The sequence below is a fragment of the Lonchura striata genome, chromosome 8 (assembly GCF_050655825.1).
Source record: "Lonchura striata isolate lonStrDom1 chromosome 8, ASM5065582v1, whole genome shotgun sequence".
NCBI classification, from domain to species: Eukaryota; Metazoa; Chordata; class Aves; order Passeriformes; family Estrildidae; genus Lonchura; species Lonchura striata.
This window is the reverse complement of record NC_140710.1, coordinates 29,312,135-29,336,176: the sequence shown is the minus strand read 5'-3', so window position 1 is coordinate 29,336,176 and position 24,042 is coordinate 29,312,135. Positions and strand designations below refer to the sequence as shown.

Here is a 24,042-nt window from a genome sequence, read left to right as displayed (position 1 = left end):
TTTCTATTCTGCTGAAGGGTATAAACCTTAATCACTGGCATGCTCTATGGTGGAATATTTTGCAACATTTAGTCAAATAGGCACAGTAAAAAGGCCAGTGCAGGTAATAGGAGGTCACACAAGAATGGGCAGAAGCTTTGCAGAGGTAGCACACTCACCATTTGAGAAACACAAAAGGAAGCACACTTGGCTCACTACCTAATAATATTTTGTCAAATCCACAATTACAAGAAATGGTAAGAAAATATCTGCTGAACAATAGTACTCTCATGCAGAGAAAATTACTGATTAAATCTGGCCACTGCTGTTTACCAGCATCAGTGAGTACTTCAAGTGGACTTCAGGACAAAGCATATCTTAGACTGGAAACAAATCACTAAGTACAGCATGTATCCAGATTCACAAAATGTGGCCTAAGTCAACTAAAATTACTTCAGATACACATCAAGCAAAGAAAGGTCAAACTGTTTGACAGTTTTATATCTTCCTGAATTAAGATGTGTAGCGGAATGGCTGGCAACTACCTTCTCCAAATATCTGCTCTTCTACTGTTTCAGTGAAATTCTTAATCAAATCCTATTCAATGTAAATACCAAAGCACATTTATAAATTGGGTCCTGTTCTTTCCAAATCCCAGTAACAACTGTACAGAATACTGATGTCAGAAGATTAGTTCTACCATTAATACTTTAGTAAAGGAGCTGTAAGGTGGAAACAAAACCTTGAAAAGTAGAAGGAAATGGTCAGTCAGCAGTTATGTATATTCAGAGCTGCCTTACTTTTTCTGGTGTTCCAGCCATGCCAGCTCAGCCTTGGTCTTCTCTTTGAGAGCCTTCTCCCGGAGCCGGAGGAGTGAGGACTGATGAGCAGCTCGCATTTCCTCCTCTTTCATGTACTGTCTTACCATCTCCATGGTAAACTTAGAGAAACTGTCTTGCCCCCCTGAGAATGGCATGCTTAGCTCCTAGGAGGAAAGATAAAAGTTGGCACAAAACCACAGAAACGCCATGGCTTTTTTTCAATTACTAAGTGCACGTCTGTGTGTGTATATACACAGATACACAAAAATAGATACAGGAAGGGAAGCTGTTTTTTCTCTGAGCTTTGTGCAGACCAGCTATTTTTGCCCAGTGTGACAGTTTTGGGAGGTCCCCACTTTGGCCAGAGAGATGAAGCATCCTCTTGTATTTCCTAGCTGTGTGTTAGCATAGTTGGAGGACTTAATCCACTTTTAAAACCTGCCTCAAAAAGCCACTCCTCCTAAGCCACAAGGTAGAGGCTGGATGGATTGTTTCATAAGTCATCACACTTGTACAACAGTGACATGCAGCATGATTCACACAGCTCTCTGTTTTGAGATGCTCAGAGAACCACAGGGAGGAAAAGAACCCTCAACCCTGCAAACACAGCTAAGAACAGCCCACTTGAAGCTTATCAGCTTAACCATGTCTAAGCATATTTTCATCATACTCAAACACATGCATGGGTGGGAGATGTGCTTCTCAAATGACTGCAAGCAAACAGGCTGCCAAGGAGCCAAGAACAAGTGGCCTTTGCGTGGCACTGCTTGCTTTGGGATGTTTTATTCAGCTGTGTTTGGAGTCTCAAGAGAAAACACATTCCAAAGATCAGTTAATTTAATTTTACTTAAATATGGTTGCCTCATCTACCTTGATAGATGACAGAGCTGTTTTGTCTGGGGACACTTCCTCATCAGAATCATCACGACTGCCCCTCTTCTTCTCCAGATTATTTCTGCGATGACTCTCAGAGGGCAGCAAAGACCGAAAAGATTTTTCTTCAATCTCATCCTCTGTCATGGACTCATCAAATTTCAGGGAATATTCTGTTGCAACAGAAGCGGAATCTGTGGAAGAAATCAGGAAAGCTGCTTTCCACTCAGTTTTGCACCATGAATGAAATTTTAGTCTGTCTCATCTCACTAAAGTTAGGGGGCTCAGAAAGGCAGAGAGATAACTAATGTAGAAAAATGAGTGTTTAGGGAAGAATGATTTTGAGTTAGAAGACATCTGTTATCCAGCTTTGAGAGACATAGCAGATTTGTGTACACAGGTATAAACACATCTGGAGTTGCTGACACATTTGGTGTTGTGCCTGCAGGTTCAGCATGTGAGCATGTGGCTAAGCTAACACAACAGAATCTCAAAGGTTCCCATCTCACTGTGCCATTCTCTGTTACCTTTTAAGAGACTACAATTCACTTGGGGCTCAGCTTTCTTCACACCCCTTTCCCTCATTATTCATTCTAAAACAGCACCACCGTCCCTCCCTCCCCCCTCACCACCTTCAGACCCATCACACACCAGCAGCAGAGCCAACCTTTTTCATCTGGCAGGGACAAAACACTGTCACTGGGCAAGGAATCATCTGCAGCAGTCTGAACCTGTTCTTCAATACTGCTGGCTGTCTTTTCACGACGGGAAAGCTTTTTCTCATTCTCCTTAGAAGATGCAACTGAAGGGCTCTCCTGGCGGCTGCTGGTACTACTGTGTTATCCAGAGATGATTTTTTTAGAAATACTTTGCACATTTCAAAATACTTATGTTACATTACTACTGTACACACCACGATTAACATCACAACAATAAACAACATGCAGAGGGTTTGGTTTTAAAATGCAGTTTGGCTACTTTAAAATTCCAAGTTTCATCAAACTACTGATTACTGGTTTTATTCTAGCTTAAAATCCATATGGTCTGAAGGTATGCACATCCTTTACCTGGTAGTGAGTAGTGATGATAAACAAATGCAAACAACTCTTCTTTGAGATTTTAGAAGAATAAGTAAGTTAGAAATTCTGTTTTAGAAGTTAGGAGAACTACAGAAGACAACATTTTTCCAGTTCAAGATCAGAGAAGGGCTGTGAGAAACTTCAGGGGACCTAACTAGATCAGGTAAGTGAAGAGGATACAAAAAGCTTCTTACCTCTGATCATGAACCTTTGATCTTGAGGACTCAGAGTAACTATCAAACATTGGTGAGTATGTCTGTTTTGAGTCACCTGTCTCGTCTTTACCTTGTGATATAGCACCAGACTCACATTTTCTGGAAACGAGAAGCATTTAGGATAAATCTGCATTGTCTTAAACATAGGAGTAATAGAGTTTTCATGAGCTTTCATCAGTTTACTAGAAGTAGTAACAGCTAAAATTCCTGCTAAAAGATTTCCTAAGGCTTAAACTAGGTTATATCATCCCACAAAACATTTAGATAATCCTTTTCTACTCTTTTTATGTAGAGTTTCACAGAACAAGTTAATGTCACATTTTGTGTGTGTATGCTATTAAGGGCATAAAGATAGAATCCAAGTTCATCTTAAATACTTACTCATGATGACATCTTAACATTTTCTGCAAGAATAGGTGAAGCAAAGCCTAACAAATCTTACTTCCCCATTCCCAAGATGTGAAACATGAAGGCAAACCTGTTTGTATCAGCTCGGGCCCTCAGCTGCTTCATGAACTCTGAATGGTGCTGCCGCTGGTGGTCAAACAAGGAGGAGACTGGAGCAGCTGGGGCACTGACAGCGTCCCGTGCTAACTCTGTCATCTGAGTACAGCAAAAACAAGGGATACAGTCAGCTTATCAGCATCAAAATGCTTCTGGAGGAGAGAATAATCACTCTGGCTGCAGATTCTCCCTTCTCCTATTTTTTAAATTTTATTTGTTGTTGTTCTACTTTCAGCAATAAGCAAAATTGCAATTCTTTGCTTTTCTAATTTAATTTGCATGTGAAACAGATACAGGATCAATTCTTGATGGAGAGCAGCTCTTACAAACTGAAGATGCTATGTTCACTGTCATCAATCTGTCCTGGAAGAACAAACTTCTTAATAGTTCATTAACTGGAAGATCATAAGAATATGGAACAGGGATTTAAAGCTACTGATTGACTTCTAAGTAACGATGCCAGAGCAGCTCCTTTGAAGTCCTATCATTTTTCATGTTATGAAAGTGAAGAAGTTGTACCCAGAATGACACCAAACAGAAAATAACTTAAAAGGCAAGAAAGTAAAATGTAGTTTTAATAGTAAAATTCAGTATAAAATGGCTTTTCTCCCTCCCTGGGGCCTCACCTCACAGAGCTGATGAGTTGCATCAGGAGACAGCAGTGCAGGTTCTGCCTGCTTGGCTGCAGCCATGCATGGGGGCTCCTGCCCAGCCTCCTGCCGTGACTGGACCAGCTGCTGCAGTGATTCTGCATGGACCTGTGCAGAAAACACAGACAGTTCAGGTCTTCAAAATGGTCTGGCTATAGTAGCTACAGATTTATTTCTCAAAATCTGGCAGATAAAGGTTTGAAACAGGCCCTTGAGGGTTTCTTTTAGCTGTATTAAACCCTTTTGGTACTTTCATAGGTTCACAGATTCAAATTAAGAATACCTGTAGGCATGGATTTACTTATAACATTTTGTCTCTTACCCACTCCATATTTTTGAAGGGCAGCCTTACCTGAGCTGCCTTCTGCCTTGCCTCTTCCAGTTGTCTCTGACTTTCTAAAGCTTCTTGTTCAGCCTTGATTTTCCAAAGAGCCAAGTCCCGTTCATGGCGCTGCTGTTGTGCCTAAAGATCAGGAAAACAAGTTTTAACCATGCAATTTAAACATAATGATGTGATTTGCTTAGCTATTGGTTGCAACTGCCTTCTTAAAGATCTGGATCTACTCTGCTGGGGTGTCTCTTCTGCTTGAAACAGAATTTTCAACCCAGTGACCCTCTCTGAGGCAATGCTCATTCCCCATAATCTTCCACCACAGTGCAGAAAGGAATTTAGGAGATCAATTAATTCAACAAACTAGAATAAACAATCTTGTCAACATAAGGAAACTTCAGGCAAAAATATTGTTTTAGTGGAATAAAACAATTAATCCAGCCCAAACAACTACACTGCATGGCACCGGAACTGAACATCAATACCAATAAACAATCATGCTTTTATCGGAGGAACACAACCAAAACAGTGATTCCAGCTAAGAGTATATGAATGACACCTATTCCAGAGCAGCTACTTCCTTGGTGTCAATTTAAAGGTAATAAATATGCACCCTAAAAAATGGCCATTATCAGAGATGCCTCCTCATGCCCATTAGGATTTCTCTGCACTCCTAACAAAAGCTTAACTTGCCCTAACTCAATTAATTTTTTTGCAAACAAACAATACAAGAGAAAAAAAAGGCAAAGGTTAAGACAAAGAAATATTTCCCCATTACCTTGAGAATCTGAGCCAAAGAAACACTCTCCTGCTGGGCGAGGGAAATGCCTCGTACCCGCTCCAGATCCGAGAGCTGCCGCACGGACTCCTCGATAGCGCTCAGGTAGTTCAGCTCCGCTGACAAACGGTGCTGCAGCCCCGCGGGGGAGAAACGCATGCACCCTGCAGGACAGCAAACACTGCTCACCCTCACAGACCTCACTGTTCCACAAACCTCACCATCCCACAGATCTCACTGCCCCACAGACCTCACTGTCCCACAGCAAAAACTCAAGGAAAAGCACTGCAGCATCAGCATGGTTTTTACAAACACTCACCGCTTGCTGAGGCTGCTGCAGCCCTGCTGGTACCCAGACCCACGTCAGGGAAGGCCACGTTTGGCTTCAGCCCTGGGGCTGCACCTCCACAAAAGCCAGAAGGTGACTTGACTCTTTCTGCTGTATTGCCTACAGAATCCAGCTGCAACATTTTATGGGAGCTGGAAGATGGGGAAGAAGTTGGTGTCTTCTGAGGTCTTCCCTTGTCTGAAAAACTGACAGTGAAACAAAAACCAAAAGGAGTCAAAAATTCTCCTAGTCCAGTTATTTGATAAAATAAAGGAATCATCTTGTTCTTCTGTTCCTACACACAAACAGATCCATGCAAAGGGCACAGTTTGTTCAGTTTGCAAATGCCCACTCTGTCTTCCGGAAATGGCCTCATGAGATGGGTTTTGTCCCTAAATCCCAGTTCAGAGTTAAGTTTCCAGAGCACTCTATTTTTCCCCAGTTATTAAGCCTAGTTAGCACATACACAAACTTTTTTTTTTTTTTTTAATTAACACAGTATCTTCATGTTCTACATGACCAGACAAGCCATTTCAGTGCCTGGCATGAGAAAGTCAGGATGCAATCAATCTGCACGTGCATTTAAAAACTGAACTATTTACTATCAGCACATGCATGCAACTGATTGTGACAAGCCACTGCTCTGAGTCTCGATCTCTCTCCTAAAATGCAATGGAGGCAAAAACTTGACTTGAACAATTCTTAAGATACTATGGTAACACTTTTTGAGAGAAGACATTTCTTTTTTAAACAGAGAAAATAATACAGATGCTTTTTAAATTTACTATTTCAATTTTATTAGGCTGAAGAGGATTAACAGTGGCTGTTTAAATCCTTTGTGAAAACATTCTGCATTACTTGGCACATCTTAGGAGGTCAAAAGACCTTTCAAACCCAATCCTAGAAGTCAGCAAAAGGCACCAACATAAGCAAAATCCTCAGAATTGCCCTAAACCAATACAGAATGAGATATCACTCATATTGCTTGATGCTTTTTAGAAAAAAGTGCAGTGAAAACTGAGTGTTTCATAACCACCTTCACTGGACAATTAGCAGGAAAACTGCATTTTTAGCTAGACAAAAAGAGGTTTCAACAGAAAATATATGTTTCTTTCTTTTTTTAATGCACTCTTTTCCAAGGATGGGTTCATCTCTCAAAAGGCATCGACTCACAGAGCTGGGTAGGCTTTGTGAGTATTAGCTGAACGCAAGTACAGCCAAAATTGTCTGTGTATCTACTGAAAAAATAAAGGTAACTGCACAGGTTGATTAAACCTTGACACATTTCTAACTGGCTTTTTCTAGAAGAAGGAAACAAAAACTGTATTTCAATGCTTGAGGTAGGGAACATGACAGGACACCAAGTTTCATATTTAAAATACAGGGAAGAAATGTTTTCTGGATGCACATCCTACTACCATTTGGCCATTTCTGTTACTTCCCTTTTGCATGTCCAAAGACACAGTCAGTAACATTACCAAGCATCAATATATTTGCATAAAGTCTCATAACATTCCTGTTACCTCATCAGGGAGTGTCCAGACAAGTTTTCCAGTGTGCTGTCTGTATCTGGGTTCTGCTCATGCTCTTTATTAGAAATTCTGCTACTCAATAAGGACTTCTTAGCCTGCTGGGATCCCCTCTCTAATTCAGACAGTATTTTATCTTCTTCCACAGAAAAGTGGTGAGAGCTTCCATTGAAAGTGTCCAACCCTAGGAAGCAACAACAGTGTCAAAAGTTTGCTTGGTTCTACATGTGAATACCTTACTATCACAAGCTCCAAAACAATGAATTGAGAAGTTTTTCCCTGATACAAGAAGCCGCTGAGTTAGAAGCCTATTGATCCAACAAGCAAGAAATGTAGAACTGGCAATAAAGTTTTCTTCTATATATTGTGTTCACTGCCAAAACTGTCACTCAGCTTTCATTTCAGCACACTATCAGTTTAAATAAGGAAAATACATATTTGATTCTTTACTACTAATAATCAGAATACAGCCTAGCTTTTTGGGGGAAAGGTAAAGAACTTTGAAAAAATAGGAAGAGAGATCATTTAGAATGCCTAATCCTATTTTTGTCATGTTTCCATTGGCTTAAAACCTAGCTATTTTTTATCCACTGCTTATATACTATGGGTGCACCGTCTCAATTTTCTTCATGCTTTTGTAATGGACAGGTTACCACAAAAACCGATCTATTTATTCATTTGTGCACTAGTGAAAACTAACTGTGACCCAAAGACAAGGCATTCAAGCAAATTTATTGTCACTTTCACAAACATGGCCATAACTCAGAAACCTATTGGCATTTTCTCAGTATAGAATCTAAGGATAGTTCCCACACAATGTTAAAATTAACTTATTTATTAGAAGGCTGGTTTAGAAAAGGAAACTTTTCAATGCTGTTAAAAACCTCTTGCTTATTTAACTTTAAATTACTGTATTTTAAGGTCAGAGAATAACCAAAATCAAAAACAATCTAAGACGGAATCACTGGAAGAATAAATCAATCATTCTATCAGTATTAGATTACAGTTTCCAGATCCGTAGGACTGCAATTTTCCTAACAAGAAAAGCCTTAATAAAAAAGGATCCTCCACAGCCAAGTATTGCACTTACTTTCCTTTTTCCCTCTCTTTCTGGAGGAAGCAGATGAGCGGGAAGATGCTGCAGACCGGGGTCCTGATGAGTGCTGAGAACCAAGCTCCACAGACCGAGCCTCAAGGGGAGACTTCCCACTGGGAATTTCTTCCTGAATGCTTGAATTACTGCTGCCAACAACACTAGAAAGGAGCACATTGCTGGTGATTAAGGACTTTCAGCTCCCGTGCACCACAAGGAAACTACCACACTTTGAACTAGAGACAGATTACTAAACTGCACTAATCAACCCTTCTAGAAAAGCATTGGTTTTGGAATTAAAAACTGTGACAGCTAAGGCATTGGGAAGTTTGATATGATATTGAACATACTGAAACATGCTTCCAATAATATGAAAGACTATAAGATGGGTAACAATTGTGCTTTCCAATTTTAACTCTAAAGAGCTATTTGACTCCATACCTGAACAACAAAAGAATGACTCAAACTGTGACTGCATTTCAGATAATCTCTGGGCATACAGATGTCAATTGCCAGAAATACAAGCAATTTTAAATAAAGGATCACAAAATACTTGCAAAAAGGAGATGCCAATGCATCATACACTAATTAATACCAGCAGAAGAAAGAAGCTTTAATCAGAAAGAATAATTTTCAGTGTGCAAAGTGCCATTTAACTTCTTTTCTTCTGAAGTAGCACTGGTATAAACACACTTGTAGCCTCCCACAAGGTGCCCAAAAGATATAAATATACAAGAAAGAGGGTCTTGGAAAATTCAGGAACCCATGCAGTAGACATGGAGAGTCTAGGATCTACAGTCTTCAAATTTTAATCTGAACAAAAGCTTTTAGAAATTCTTACAGACAGATCATGTATTCTACTAATTAAGTACTGACAAATGCTTGCTGAAAGCAATTACATATTTACCACAAGGTTTTGAAGTACTGAAGTAATTTTTGGACGTAAAATATCTTTAATATTTTTTCTGAATTACAAGATTACTCAACTGAGCATTATTGCAGCCACACAAGTCAGAGAACTAATTTTCACCAGACTACAAAGGATAAAAATCTTGTCTAAAGCTACCAGTGCAGGCTAAAGAACAGCAAAAGTTAGACATGGAACAGAAATACTGGACTCCACCTTCATTATGTTGGCTGGTCTATTAATTGCAGGGCCTAAGAAAATACTTAATCACTTTGACCAGTATAGTACAGCACAGCAGAAAAGATATCCAGCATATTATGAAACAAACCTTATATTAACTATTTTCTCTTGAATTCTGCATTTTTATTTTTCTAAAAAGTCTAACACAGTTACCTGAGGTCACGTGAAATCTTTTTGTCTGTTAAAGTGCTGCTTCCCTGTGATGAGGCAAAGTCATCCTCATAAGAAGCCACACTCTCTGGAGGGCTCATGGCAGGGAGCAAAGGGCGCAGAAGGGCAGGGCCTCCGTTCAGCCTTTCTTCAAACACTGAGGTGTGGAGAGGGCAAAAATTATAATAAATACAAACATACATCATATAGGTAATAGGAATTAAAATCCTCCCAACCATGAGTTACAATGACTTCCTTTCAAACAAAAAATCATCAGGAGAACAGCAGTACAGTTGTTCCATGGCAGTTTTAACACAAGATAACAAGCATAGTCTTCTTCTTTTTGTAAATTATCAGATTCTTTACTTCATTAACATATCCTAACCAAAACATTCTTGAAGAGCACAGTGCTTTAGAGTAGTCATCTGCAGAAAATTGCATGCTATCATCTTTAAAGAAAATAATATGAAGGTAAAAAGAATTGAGAAAAAACACAAGACAGAAATCAACTTCTCAGAAAACGTTCCTCCTCAGAGACCAAGTACTCATAAAAAAGAGGAATAAATTTGTACAAAAAAAATGAAAATGAAACAAAGCATACTGCATGAGACAGCTGTAAAACATGATTTACACAGATTCATATTTGAGACCTCTGAAAGCACATTCCTTAACAGTGAAGTATGAAGTGCATGGAGCAGTGGGACTGGGAAAATAGCAATTCACAAGAGCTTTGAGAAATGCTTCCATTTTTACCTTTTCCATTAAGTTGGTAATTCTTAGCAAAGATGTTGATGACACTGTGGGGACTTCCCTTTGCCAGTTCCTCCCAAGGCCCCTTGCTGTGTGTGTCACTTGTCTGAGTGAAAAGTGGGGAGTACCTCTCAGCTGCTTTCTGAAACTCCTTTATGGGCTCAAAAGCATTTCTCTCCCGAATGCAAAAATCCTTCTCTTTTAATGTCTCCAACATCTTCAGTGGCAGCTGCTTGTGCTGGCCTCCTTCCTCTTCTGAGAGGTTTTCATCACTCAGGAGAGGCCCTTCGCTGATGGAGTCAATGCTGGACTCGTGAGGAGTAACAGCTTTGCTCAGAGGATATGCCTGGTTCTCACGCCCCGGGGAGTCCATCTGCCTCTTGGACAAATGTCCCAGGATCCCTTCATGCCTGTTAGCAGCAGGAGACCTCAATCCAAGGCTGATTACATCAGTAAGAGGTCTGATGGTCTCAGGGAGCTTTTTAAACTCACTAAGGTTGCCTACCCCAGGAAGGCTGTCATCAAAGGCTGTATGAGACACGCAGGCATCCAACATCCTTTGAATTCTGGCTGAAAAAGTATTTTCATTTTCCTCCCTCACAGGAGGACTCACAGCCTTTGCCCACCGTCCCTCATCCTGGTTTTCTTGCATAAATTCTGAGTTCCACATGGTACCATAGTTGAGACCAGCGCCAGCCAACTTTTTGGCTTCAGTTTCAATCCTGCTAGAAAGAGAAGCAGCTGTAGCTTTCAAAGCTTCAAGGCGATCTAATTTGGTCTTATACTGACTGGCAGAAGGTTTTACTAGGAGGTTTTCCTGTGCAGCAGATGAATTCAGGTACAACTGAGGCATCAGGGACCCCACAGGGGCAGAATGGCTCCTCCTGCCTGCCAACATCGCGTCACACTCCTTTGACAGAAGGTCCATCTGCTCCAGACTCCAGTGCTGGGAACAAGGGCCTCCACCTGAGCCCAAGAGAGCTTGTGGGTGGGGAAGCTGAACTCTTGGGCTCAACCTGTCTGGCTGTACCCATGGAGGCTCCATCAGATCACTCCTGAAATGAAAGTCAACATTTATGTTGATGATTTACATAAATATTGATGTATTAGATAAATGCACTGTTGTCACAGATTTAATTTCGGGACAAAATACTTTTTGGTGGAATCAGAGGGGCAGGGAATGGGACAGTAAACACAATGTTATTTAGTAAAAAAACCAACAAACCAAACAACACAGCACCTCTCAAATCTGAAATGCCATTGATGTGTACTCTTTGTTTTAGGGTTGTAACAAGCTGAGGTTTTTCACTGTAAGGAGTAAGTCTTTTCCAAACACTTCCTGACTCCAAAAGGGAGAATTCTTTTTCCTTATCACCTGCCCATGTCCAGAACACTAAAACACCTCAAAAGTCCCCCCAAAAAACTTCTTCTCTCATTACTGCAAGGGTCTCTGAATACCTTATGAGTCCTGTGAGTCTCATTTCTCCTCTACTATTAGCAATTACATGTTTTCTTTATGATGTTACACTAACAGTATTTACCATCCGGTTTAACTTTTCATTCTACACGCAGTAATACATGGCATTCCCAGTGAGCTTCCTTGAACTTTTCCAGAAGGGAAACGGGTCTCATTGCACTTACTAAGTCAGAGTACAGATACTGAAGCAAGTATACATTTAAGAAGCAGACATTCATGATGTAGTTAAAAAATGAAGACACTTGCAGAAGAGGGATATTAAGGATATCCAAGAAACTTCAGGATTTTTAGTTCCTTACAGCTAAGTGTTTGGTCAGGCACCTTGACTTGCAGTAAGAAAACTTTGATAATACACTGAAAAATTCAAAATTGGGAAAGCTGCATGAAAAGAAATAGGGAAAGGCTAGTTTCAAGCAGAAGCAGAGGTGTTTGGTAATTCATAGACAGTAACTAATGGCTGAATCTGAGACAATAGATCAAACAGCAACACTGAGCAAATCAAGTAAGAAAAATCAACAAATACATTCATACAATCAGCTTCTCTTCCCCAATGGCAATGGCAGAGGAAATAAGAGGGTCCCAATATGAAATACACATTCCACTGATGTCAACAAAACATTACCAGCAACCACCATTCACTTTATCTATTTACACACTCACAAATCAGCCATAGCCAAAATTTTCATATGGTTTCCTGCATCAGCTTCCTCTTTACTGCGAGGAAAATGCTGTAATTGACCTAAAGATAATTACTCTCACAGGAACAGGAAGTCAAGAGCCAAGGCTATTTTCTCCTCTCAGAGATGAAAGCAGGAGCACTTTCCTCTCTCCCCCAACACCCCATCTGCTCACCTCAGTAGCGGCAGCGGTGGTTCTGAAAGGGACATGTCACTGCTGGAAGATGCACTCGGAGGACGCTCTTGAGCCTTGTTTTCTTTGTCAGATTCCCCAGATGGTTGGTAACCAGGTCTGGGCTAGAGATGAAGACAACCAGAAAAATGCATTTTCTAAAGTTTGTCAGAGTTTAGGAGCTCTTGTCTCATTACCATTGAAAAGACTAATATCCAGAATTCAGCTTCTATTTAAAATAGGAAGATGATCTTCAGGCAACTTTCTAATAGGCCTTGCTGTGCCAAAAAGCAGCCACTAGCAAAGAGGCTGTACATTGAAATCACTATGTTTAAGGAAAGCTACATTTTGATTTGTTCTTTTTTCTTAACTGATAACCACCAGAACAGCACAAGCCACAACCTCCCTAAACATAGGAGCTCCTATTCCTGCAAACAACTGCAAGACATTAAGTTAGTGAATCAGCTATACCTGTGTTTCCTGCACTGTAGGCAGCTGAGGTGGCTCTTCTAAAAGTGTTCGCTCCAGCAAGAGCTTGGAATAGGTTTCCTGTAACCTTTTGGCTGCTGAAGGCTCAGGAGGAGGCACATTCTTCACTTTAGTAACAGCCTCCTTCTGCTTTCTGTAGAGCTCTTGGAGCCTTTTGTTCTTCTGTTCTGTTGCCTCCTTTTGTGCTTTCTTCTCTTCATTCTGCTTCTTCTTCCTCTCCTCCTGCTGCCTGATGATGTACTGACGAACCTCATCACTGTCATAGTGGCGTTTCTTAGAGATCACCTGAGGCTCCTCACTGGCCGCTACCTTGTCCGGTTTCCTTTTGGTTGGACTGTGGCTCCTCATATTTTGAGGAGGCAAAACAGATTTTTGATTCTGCTTTTCCACATCTGTCTCTTGCTTTGTACTCATGGAATCCAACTGCAGGTCATCAAGAATTCCACGTATCTCCACAGGCAGGAAATCCTTGTTTACAGAGGAATGATCTTCTTGGTTATCATCTGGAAGAGCAGCTTCCAGTTTTCTCAGATTGGTATCAGACCGTACTTTACTTCTTGACCTCTCGGAACTTCTTGAAGAGCTTTTACGGGTAACATCCAATCTAGAATCAGAACCTGTCCTTCCAATGCAGCCTGCTAAAGAATGAGATGTCAAATATGTCAGGTAACAATCAAATTTGGGAAACAGCTGGAAAAAGAAGGATGAGGGAGGAGTGCAGATCTTGCTGTGAACATGTCATTGCTTCATCTGGTGTCACAATCTCAATGTGGCAGCCTTTGCTCAGACTGAGCCCACACCCTTTCTACTCTTTACCAGCCTCACCACCTCACAGGCATAAGAAGCACAGCATTTCCCAGCATGCGTTATTTGTCCTGTCTGAGATTCTGGGTAAATTCTGAAAAAGGCTGGTGGAGGAATCAATGATATATTTATGATGCACATGGATGACATTGTACTGCATCTGGAAGAACCACAGTTCCTGTTAAACTGGGGTACTCAATCACAGCTTATCGATTATGTACAGCACACTTGCAAAATTCATCTAGCCTGTGAATCACTGCTAGCCATTCCTTTCCCCACTGGCTTCAAGAGGCAAAGACAGATCACAGGTGGTCCAGTTTTTTTGGTTGCAGCCTATATCTCATCTTTTCCAGACATCCCAAGCACCCTTGCAGTATGTACCACTCCCCAAGTCCCATGTGCAGGGATTGTGGCACCACAAAAAGTCCATAATGCACCCAGAAACAGAGGTTATGCGCCCCAGCCATGGCTGTGAGCAAAATTTCCCCTGACCTCCATCAAATTCCAGGTTAAAAATAGGAGCAATTCTGGTAAGAAACTCCTATCTCAGAACATTCTATCTCAGAAGTCTGCTATAGTCTGCAGACATGCAGTGTTATATAATAAAGTAAAATGAAGTAAGCTCAGTGATAAAAGAACAACTTACCAGACTTGGCAGCTCTCTCTCGGCCTGTTCTGTCACTGGATACAGCTCTTCTGTCCTGTTCTATTCTGGGAGCTGGACCCAGGATCTTTTTGACCAGCTTTTGTCCCTCCCGCCAGGAGGATGCACTTATCACATAGTTTCCACCTTCAAAGTAAAGAATAAATAAAAGTCAAGCTCTAGAGGATTTGCTATGGTATCAAAAAGAAGTATCATTGCAGCCATTCATCATTTCTGTACCATTTAATTCTGCATTAGTGGTACAGCTGCAGTTACACAAACAGCCAGGACACTGACGTCCCCATGTAACACCCAAAACACACTGCAGCACATTAAAGTCCTACAAAAACTGATTTAAAGAAGGAGAACAGGTTTTGCAGGTCTAAAATATACAAACAAGCCTTACTAGGGACAGGGGTAGTATTTCTAGAGCAGTTCAACACCACTCAAATATGGAAAATAATAAAAACATAAAAGTAACTAAATTGTTGTAATAAGAAGAACAAAAATAAAGGTGAGATATAAAAACCCCTTAACCTTCCTATCAAAATAGTATTAGCCAAAACTCTAGGAAAAAAACCCAAAAACTTCTTGAAAGGCTTTTACAGATAATTAACTGGCGAGATACGTCTTGTGAGTAGGTTAAAAATACCAAGCAGCAGATGTTTTACACCAATGCTAACTCACTATCCCTTAGCTGGGACTTCTGTTCCAGCACTGAAAACAGTTAAGATTATACCCTATTAGTTGATATTCAATTCAAGGACAAAATACCTTGCAGGTGACAGAAACCCAATAAAAATATTACAGGATTATTTTATCATCCAACATATAATTAAATTATAACAATTGGTTATGGTGGCTTCTTTACCTAATATTGGGTAGATTAAACAATAGGTTTATTCAACTCCCTTTCAACACACTAACTTCCAATACTAATATTTTTTTTAAATAATGACCTTAAAGGTGCTTTGGAGAAAAACACAGCGTAAAAAAGAAAATTTAATTAGGTAATTCAGATAATTAATGATCTGTAAATTAATCAGATCTTTCAAGGGTATTTAATTTCCAGAAAAGTACCTAACTTGAATATATAATTTGCAGTTGACTTTTAAAAATTCCATTTCAGGCTCTACCTCCAAGTGCTCTGCCTAAAGGAACCCAGCCACTGCAGCATGAGATCACCACAGCCAAACAAAAAAGGCACTGTACTGGGCCCAACAGCACTTTGAAGACAGGATACCAACAATGTCAAAGTGAAATCCAGCACAGCAGAATAATTGTTTTGGCAATCCCAGTCCTCAGTTTCCAACCCCTTTTCTTGTTGTTATTTTAACCTAGAAGTCTGCAGCCCAGTACTCAACCCTTTGCTAGCAGAACTCCTTGCATGCATTGTAAATTATCCAAGTATTTTATGAAAGAGCTGTCACTTGAAGCATGTCACTACAAGCCTCTCTGAAACAGAAGCATCAGCCAAAGGGGTTCTCCTGCAGAACTCCCTGCTCTCACATTAGTTCTGTGTGTGTTTAAAGAGCCAGTGTAAAGTGTCATCTTCCATCTCAAGTCAGCTGTTTAACTAAAACACGCCAAGGGGGCAGAACACGAGCCATGGCTATTAATAGCCTTGGCCATGGTAAGCAGTTTCTTACTGCAATGACTGGAGGAGGATGGACGAGCATGGACATGTCACTGAGAGCTGGTTTGTGTCTTCCAGGGATTTCAGGCCACCATTTTGCATAGATTTAATTCATTATAACAGGGGGTGGCTTCTTATATAATGGAAGGGCTGGAGCTTAGAGCTGTTGACTCCCTTGAAGGCATAGAGGGCTTCCTCACAAGGGAAAGCAGAGGAGTGGGCACTGATCTTCTCTCCATGGTAACCAGTGACAGGACCTGAGGAAATGGCCTGAGGTTGTGTCAGGGAGGGTTAGGTTGGCTATTAGGAAAAAATTCTTCATTCAGAGGGTGTCTGGGCACTGACCAGGCTCCCCAGGGAACTGGTCACAGTCCCAAGACTCACGGAGCTCAAGAAGGGTTTGGGCAACACTTTCAGGCACAGGGTGGGATTGCTGGGGTTGTCCTGTGCACTGAGCTCCTCCCTCACTTGGAGCTGTCATAAATACATAAGGCAGCTGAGTGCAATTCCTTAACTAAGGATTAATCAGCACAGGAGGGAGCAAATCCATGCTTATCACTTCAAGTATTAGTATTCCTTACCACAAAATATTCACAAGCAGGATTTACAGCATGCAGAAGCACATATTCACTCTCTAAAAATCCTTTGCAGTAATTTTTAAAGCTGCTTTTTTTTTCTTCAAAATGTTTACAGATTATGGGTCACTGTACATAAGGAAAAATAAAAAACCTTAAGAGAGAGTCAAAAGGTGCCTAAACTTACATATATTTAAAGAAAATAAATTGCTGTGTGTGTGATTGCAGATACTCACTTTGTATGAAAACTAAAACCAAATACAAAGCATATCTGGAAACCTTGATTATTTTGCTGTCAGTATCAAAGATTCACACTACTGAAAAACTAAGAAGCACTGTCAGAATTCCGCATGTGTTTAATTTTATTTTCTTCTAGAGAAACCTGCTTGCATAATCTTCTCTAAATAATTAAATTGTATTTAATAATCACTGGAATTGTCAGAGAACAGTGAGGGAAAAAGTTATCAGTTGGTAAAAGAAATAAACATTTCTTTAAAAACACTAAGATTTGGAAGACTAGTCAGGGAATGTGTGTTTACATCTTTCACTAAATGAAAAAGTCAGGAGTGGGTTAAGCCAGAATTGAAGGTGCAGAATAGCAACAACTTGAAATGTGGAAAAACAACAACCAGGAGAAAAACCAGGAGCATCCTGTTCTCTGCTTCCCCACTGAGAAATCATCCAAGAGAACACCTTTGACTGCAGCCCCTCCACATTTGATGGGAAAGCAACTCAGCAAGTCCCACTGGCACTGATTTTAATATCATGTCTCAGCAATGCTGATTGAGCCATGGGTCAGGCTTTGACCAACTTCATCACAAGCCAAAGAGCAACAGGATCCAGGGCAGAGCTACTGCTTCTTTTTGTCTACATCACCCTGACAGATACCTATGGATACCTCTCCCCACAAAAAACTCACATTCCACAGCAGATTCATCAAGGTGCACACAGCAAGTGGACAGGCAAAAAATTAAACCACAAAAAAAGTGCACACAGCCGCCAACCAACAACAAAACCATACACAACCCCTAATGCAGCACAGTGCACAAACTCACTACAACAGCACTGTTGCACATCTAAGAAAGCTTTTAAAGCAATACACTTCTATTTTTCTTTCTTGAGACAAAACTAATCTCTGAAGGACATGTAACAATCCTCTCCCTACAGCAAAAACAGTCACCTTGTTTGGACTCTGGACTTGTCAGTTTTTGCACTTTCCGCACTGGTCTTGTAGCTTTCTTCTCTTTGTTTCTCTCACTAGATTTTCCTTTCACTGTTGAATCCTCTAAAAACAAACAAAAGCTGTTAAGTGATATCCCACAGGGGAGAACATAGAACAACAAGCTTGCTTCAGCATTTGAAAAACCAGAACTCAGAGAAACACAATAGAATTCGCTGACTTTCCCAGATTATACACCCAGATCAATGACTTCCAGTCCAGCACTTTAAAATCCTCACAGCATGGGAATTTTAAATCAAGGTCTGTTTACCTATGCCCTGGAAGGCAGTGAAGCCACAGCAAGACCATAACAGATATTTACAAAGTTAATTTTAAATTCTAAAAGAAATGCTGGCAGTTTAATTATAAACAACTGTTTATGTTAAACAACAACTTGGTTCTCTTCTGCTACAGATATTACATTTTACTGCTCTAATGTTCCACAAAGACATATAGTTCCTGAACACAGGGGCTGCTGCTTCCACATTAATACATGACAACACATTCAGCACAAGAGGAACTCTGTGGCCACTGTTACCACTGTTTTCTGGTTCCTCCTCTCTAAAGAACGGGATCAGACAACCTCAAACAATGAAGATACAACCCCCTCTATGGATAGATTGAACCTTTATTTAGATGCCAATGCAAACATTTACAGCCCCTAATTTCATGTGAATCCACTCTCTGATGGAAGCATCAGAGGCAGAACAGGTTATATTTCAAAGATGAAGGAATGGAATTTTTGGAGTCTTTCTCACCCTTAGGACCCTTTCCTTACAAATTTTCCAGCTGCCTTTAAGGCTGACAACAAAAGCAGGTAAAAAAAATCAATGCACTGAGTACCAGAAACCTCAGATTGCATTTGCAGAAAGTTAACATCCTCCTCTCCTCTTTTAGCAACAAACAGCCCTTTCCTGACTCCAATAAAGTACAGGCTGCTTCCCACTCTGCTCCTTTTACAGCAATTTTGTTCTAGTATGGCAAATCCTGAACATCTTTAAGACAAAATTTCTGGAAACTTGGGGTCCATACTTTAGCCTAACTGCTATACAAAGATGAAGACATTCTGTATGATCTGTGCTCATACATAAAAATCTTTCTGTTGGAAAGAACAGTGCTGCTGTAGATATTAGAGATATAACAGATTATTTCAGCACTAGAGAGCAAAGAACAGTTCTGATACAACTGACTGTACACACCCAAAACACCACATGGTGTAAATTTAATATAAAAGTAACACATGGATAGATAATCTGACAACCTAAAAATACATTTACAGTATACATTATGTGCAGCACCAGCATTTGTTTACTAGCAATCAGCCATTCAGTATAATCTTTTCAGCTCTGAAAGGAGACATGTTCCACAACAGCTGTTCTACACATGGCATCAGGACAGAAGTGTGGATCAACACACACAGCTCCTTCCTTTTGTAGGCACTGGACACATGATCCAAATGCCTTTTAATTGGATCTCTTCAACAAAGCTTTAAAAAAAAATGAATTTCTATAAACAGCTTGTTATGCTTGCCAAAAATAAAAAAGAAAGCTAGTGTAGATTAAAAGTCTGTGGAAATTTGGCATTAATTTCACAGACTGAACTGAACAGCATATTTGCAAAATAATTTTATTGAAAAGGAGCATCTCTTCTTTCTGATCTATTTTTAATGAGTGATTCCATAAAAAGTCCTCAGTAAGTTATCGAGTTGTACAAGGAAAAAAGACAAATTGGTTTATTACTATTTAAATCTCAATGCATTTTCCTTCAGTCTTAAATGTTTTGAGCAAAGAGAAAAGGTATTCTTAATAAGTAAGCTCTTAGTGTAAAACTAGAGGTTCTATGAGGTTTTTATTTTCCATTCCCTTCCATTTTATTCACCTGATCTCTTCCCCTTCCACCAACTCAGCCAGTCAGAGGCATTTCAAGCTTACAGCACTTTACTGTAACCAGCCTAGCAAATTAAAAAAGCACACTTGGGCATCCTCCTCCAGCTTACCCAGAGAAAAAGAGCTGCCAATGGTACTGCAGTTTTTCAGAGTGAAAGATGAATAAAGATTGTGTCTTGGAGCAGTACATTTGAAAACAGAAACCAAAAGTGGGTCTTGGCCTTTAAACCAGTACATTGTACTCATTCATGCAAACACATATAAAAAAGACACAAAATTAAACAAAAGTGATTCTAATGGAGACTTTCCTTTTTCCTGTTTCAAAGAAATGCCATTATTTGGCATTCTTTTCAGTACTGTTTTTTTTTATTAGAAGTACTTGAATGAGAGAACTGGGAGAAGAACTTATTTTGTTGTTGTTTTAGTGTTCAGTAGATTATTCTTCCCGTGGAGAGAATTACAATATATTTAACACTCATTGCTTCAATTTTTTGTTTCTATGACTTTGTAGACATGTACAAATATTTCTCTGCCTATTAAAGAAGGTTGTGTGGCTTAATCAATTCCACTTGTGGCTCACCTTTTAACTGGCGTGCAATATCTCTGTAAAGCTCCCGACTAATACGAAACTCATCTGCACGCCAGATCTTTCCATCTGGAGTGCGAATCCTTGTTTCAGCAGGATTGAAACCTGAACGTAAACGATTCAAGAGTTTAAAATAACTGCATAAAATGTAAATACAGTTTTGTCAGAGTGGAAGGGATGGGAAACTGCCAAGTAAAAAAAGTAACTATGTCCATTTCTAATGCTAAATTAGAAGAAAGCAATATACCAGTCTGACACTTGCTCACAGTTGAAAAACAGCAGAATGGGTAAGGAAAAGATAATTAAAAATGTGAAAGATTGTTTGAGTCAATACAATGTTGCTAAGCTCTGAGACCATTAAAAAAATTATTGCAATCAACCAAAACACCAGTGAGCTTCTTTTTATAGTAATTCTAAGAAGAGACAGGAACAACCTCAAAGGAATTTGCACTTCAGTAATTTAGCAATAATTTCTTTTTACTTGTGATCTGCAATCAAACCATGCACCCCCCATATTGCCCAAAGAGAGCTATGAGCCAGTTCCATACTTTGAAATGTTGCTCAGTGGATTGAGCTCTGCTCCCTCACCCCGAACAGGCTGCAGGGAGGGGATGTGCACCTCCGTACCTCTGTATGATGGAGCAGCAGGCACAGCTGTCACCTTCCTGACCTTGGGAGTCACCGTGTTCTCCACGTTAGTGACCACAACAGGTTGCTCAGCATACCCCAAGTGCTGCCCTCTGCCACTGAGCTCCTCAGAATGCTCCCACTGCTTTCGGATCCTCTCCTTCAGCTTTTCCAACTTGGCATCGTGCTGCCGCTGCTTCAGGATTTCCAGCCTATGAGCACTGCAAATACTCGTGGCAGAAGAGGAAGATGCCTTCAGCTCACTGTCCTGGGACGTGATACTCTGAGAAGCTCTAGTGCTACTTTCATCTCCCCTGGAACCACTGCTTTTTTCTTCTTCCAGTCTTGAAAGTGCTGCAACTCTAGGAAATGCCTCATTGCTCTGCAAGGCGTTGATTGTTGGTTGGTCATTCAGGTACCTCACGACGGTCCCATCTGCAGCAGAAGGGAAGGGGCTGGCAAAGCCTCTGCTGTGCCGATCCCGCTCGTCCCGCTCATGTGCCAGACAGGCTGGGAGTTCACTCTTCCCTTCTGCTTCACTCAGCTCCAAACTAGACAGCAGTTGTTTGGCCTCGAGCTGGCTAGAACTGTGGTGAGACAGAGAACTATATAAATCCCTGATGTAACAGAAGGGGGAAAAAATTCACCATCAGAAATATAAATATAGGACCTTCAAACTCAGCAATCAGCACATCAATAAATCATCAACTAAATAAATTACTTCCTCTACCTTGGCTCCACTTTAAATGCAAGTTCTTTTAAAGTCTGATCACCTCACATTTAATAGTGCAAGTCTAATGAAACAGAAAGAGACTTGTGTTCAAAATTTCAATTTGTTGCATGCTGTCTGAAAAGAACTATATATAACATTGAAGACTAGAAAATCACCAAGCAGTAATGTCACCCTTCAACTTAAAAAAGTATTAAATAACAAATATAGAACTTAAGCATAATTAGTACATGAGCTACTCAATTAACAGAATTGACCCAAATCAGTCTCACATGCAACAAGGAGGACCACCTCACAGCTGACTCAAGTAGTGGAAAAAGAGGCCAAACTTTGATGTCAGGATAATAATCATGTTCCATGGCCTGTTCTGTGTTCTGTACCACTTTTGTTCCATGAGAAGCTGTTCTTATATGAATTTCTCACACTCACAAAAATGGGATGTAACTTTAGTACTAGTTCTAGTAATACTAGTACTACTCTTGCTCCACACTGTCTTGGTAACACATATGGGAACATATGCTGAAGAACTAATGAAACAAAGCTGGAAAAGTGTAAGGAAACAGTATTTTTGGTTCTTATTACTGAAACTAAATACCTATTAAATCCATCAGGTCACTAAGGCCACAGTCATACCACTTGATGACCCAGCCCCATTTCAAAACAGTTGACTTTAAACTCATATTCACTGAGTAAAAAATAAATTTGCAATATTTACTAATAAGTCCAACAACACATGCTGTCATGTGGGTAGGTGGGAGGAAGCAAACCAATTTTTGAGGAGGTGTCAAAAACACCACTGTTAGCTTAAATCTAATCTTAGCATGTTTTTCTTCAATAGTCAGCTGTCCTAGCACTGACCTGTACGAAGCCAATGGCTCACGAAATTCCACACGACTGCATTTTTTCACATTGCTTTCCAAAGTGGTTGCTCGAAGAGGGCTGCGTGAAGACTTCTCCTTGCTTGATTTATTTTGGCTGGAGGATCGGGAACCTGAAGCAGAAAACAATGAATGTTCTATTTATCTGCCACTCTAGAAAGCTCCTGGGGTTGAATCATTGACAGTCTTTCTTGGGTTGGAGCAGCTCTCTCTTTCAACAAGCTGATTCAACAACTAGGTGCAAGGCTTGAAACAATGACCATACTTAAAGAGAGATAATAAAGCTTGAAGATTAATTATAAGTAATTAAATCTGCAAAGTTGGCTGTGTTGCCACTAGAGGTCGATCTGCCTGTTCATCAGTAGCACACTACCAGAATGCTCTTAGTATATAAAATGAGGGCTTATATATATTTGCCTATAAGCAAATGCTCTCCTTCAGTCAGATAAGAGAAGCACCAGATTTAGCAAACTTCCTGTCAGAGTGGGTCACTGGTCACTCACAGTGTGGGGCAAGTCCTGTCACCCTCTCTAACCAAGAGACTGGGATAGAACACTCTCCTTCCCAAGCTCAGAGAAGGAAACATTGGTTTCTTCTGGGCAATTAGAGTCTCAGGAATAAAGACCACAGGCAGGAGAAAAGCTGGGGGCAGGGAGAACCCAAGCTTTCCCAGAATGCAGTGGCTTTATGCTGCCTTACACATTCTCTCCTCAATAATACATACCCTTCCTGCTGCTCTTCCTGCTGGCACTAGCAGAGGGCTTCTTGGCATCCATGACTGAATCAAACACAGCTGTGCTGGTGGGAGCTATTTCCAATTTGTTCTCTATATGACGTAGCTAGAATGGGAAGATAATGCAAGTTAGAACACTGTTTTCTGTTTTTAAGCTATATTTTTATTTCCCCCAAACATGACAATTTTTTCCTATCTCACAATGAATCAAATTGCAGGCAAGAGCAACTTCAGAAGGCAGACATTGCAAAACTGTATGGTCTTATGGCCAGAAACTACTATTAAGTTTTGTTTAATAACATTATCTAAATTAGGTTTTGTTCTCTTAAATAACCTGTTTTGAAAAAAATTAATAATGTGCCATTCAGAGACTTAATGCTTGGCCTGAATAAAATATTAATTCCACTTGAAAAAAATTCTGCAATACTCCCTTACAAATGGAGCATGATACCAATTGCACATGTAAAATTTCACACTGATGCTCAGCTACTGAGAAAAAAGAGGGACAAGGCTATGGGAAAGAGCTGAATTCCATGCAAATGCAAAATGCTTGGCCTCACTGAAGCCAGGTTTCAGAAACTACTACATCATCTTATGGACCTAAGTTAATTCCCACAGAAATACAGCAACCCCAGTGCTCAGAATGGAAAATTATTAAATACATTGGTGTTGCCTCAGTTTCT

At 40.2% G+C, this 24,042-nt stretch overlaps 1 protein-coding gene across 13 annotated transcripts in view; it reads right to left on the bottom strand.

Annotated features, from left to right (window-relative positions):
• Positions 1 to 24,042, bottom strand: part of CEP350 (centrosomal protein 350) — a 70,980-nt gene that overhangs the window by 32,262 nt on the left and 14,676 nt on the right. For 6 of the 13 annotated variants that reach the window (XM_085586710.1, XM_021545943.4, XM_021545953.4 and 3 more), the window contains exons 4-24: positions 23,351 to 23,465; positions 22,607 to 22,739; positions 21,019 to 21,635; positions 20,386 to 20,496; positions 17,881 to 17,985; positions 14,493 to 14,636; positions 13,025 to 13,680; positions 12,557 to 12,678; positions 10,231 to 11,282; positions 9,481 to 9,634; positions 8,178 to 8,341; positions 7,082 to 7,271; positions 5,550 to 5,764; positions 5,231 to 5,394; positions 4,474 to 4,584; positions 4,098 to 4,229; positions 3,446 to 3,570; positions 2,947 to 3,066; positions 2,341 to 2,507; positions 1,671 to 1,867; positions 780 to 964 (exon numbers count right to left, since the gene is read on the bottom strand). In XM_085586710.1, the coding sequence (XP_085442836.1) occupies positions 780 to 964; positions 1,671 to 1,867; positions 2,341 to 2,507; positions 2,947 to 3,066; positions 3,446 to 3,570; positions 4,098 to 4,229; positions 4,474 to 4,584; positions 5,231 to 5,394; positions 5,550 to 5,764; positions 7,082 to 7,271; positions 8,178 to 8,341; positions 9,481 to 9,634; positions 10,231 to 11,282; positions 12,557 to 12,678; positions 13,025 to 13,680; positions 14,493 to 14,636; positions 17,881 to 17,985; positions 20,386 to 20,496; positions 21,019 to 21,635; positions 22,607 to 22,739; positions 23,351 to 23,465 (4,979 nt within the window). The other 7 variants (XM_085586715.1, XM_021545951.4, XM_085586714.1 and 4 more) reach the window with 4 other exon arrangements.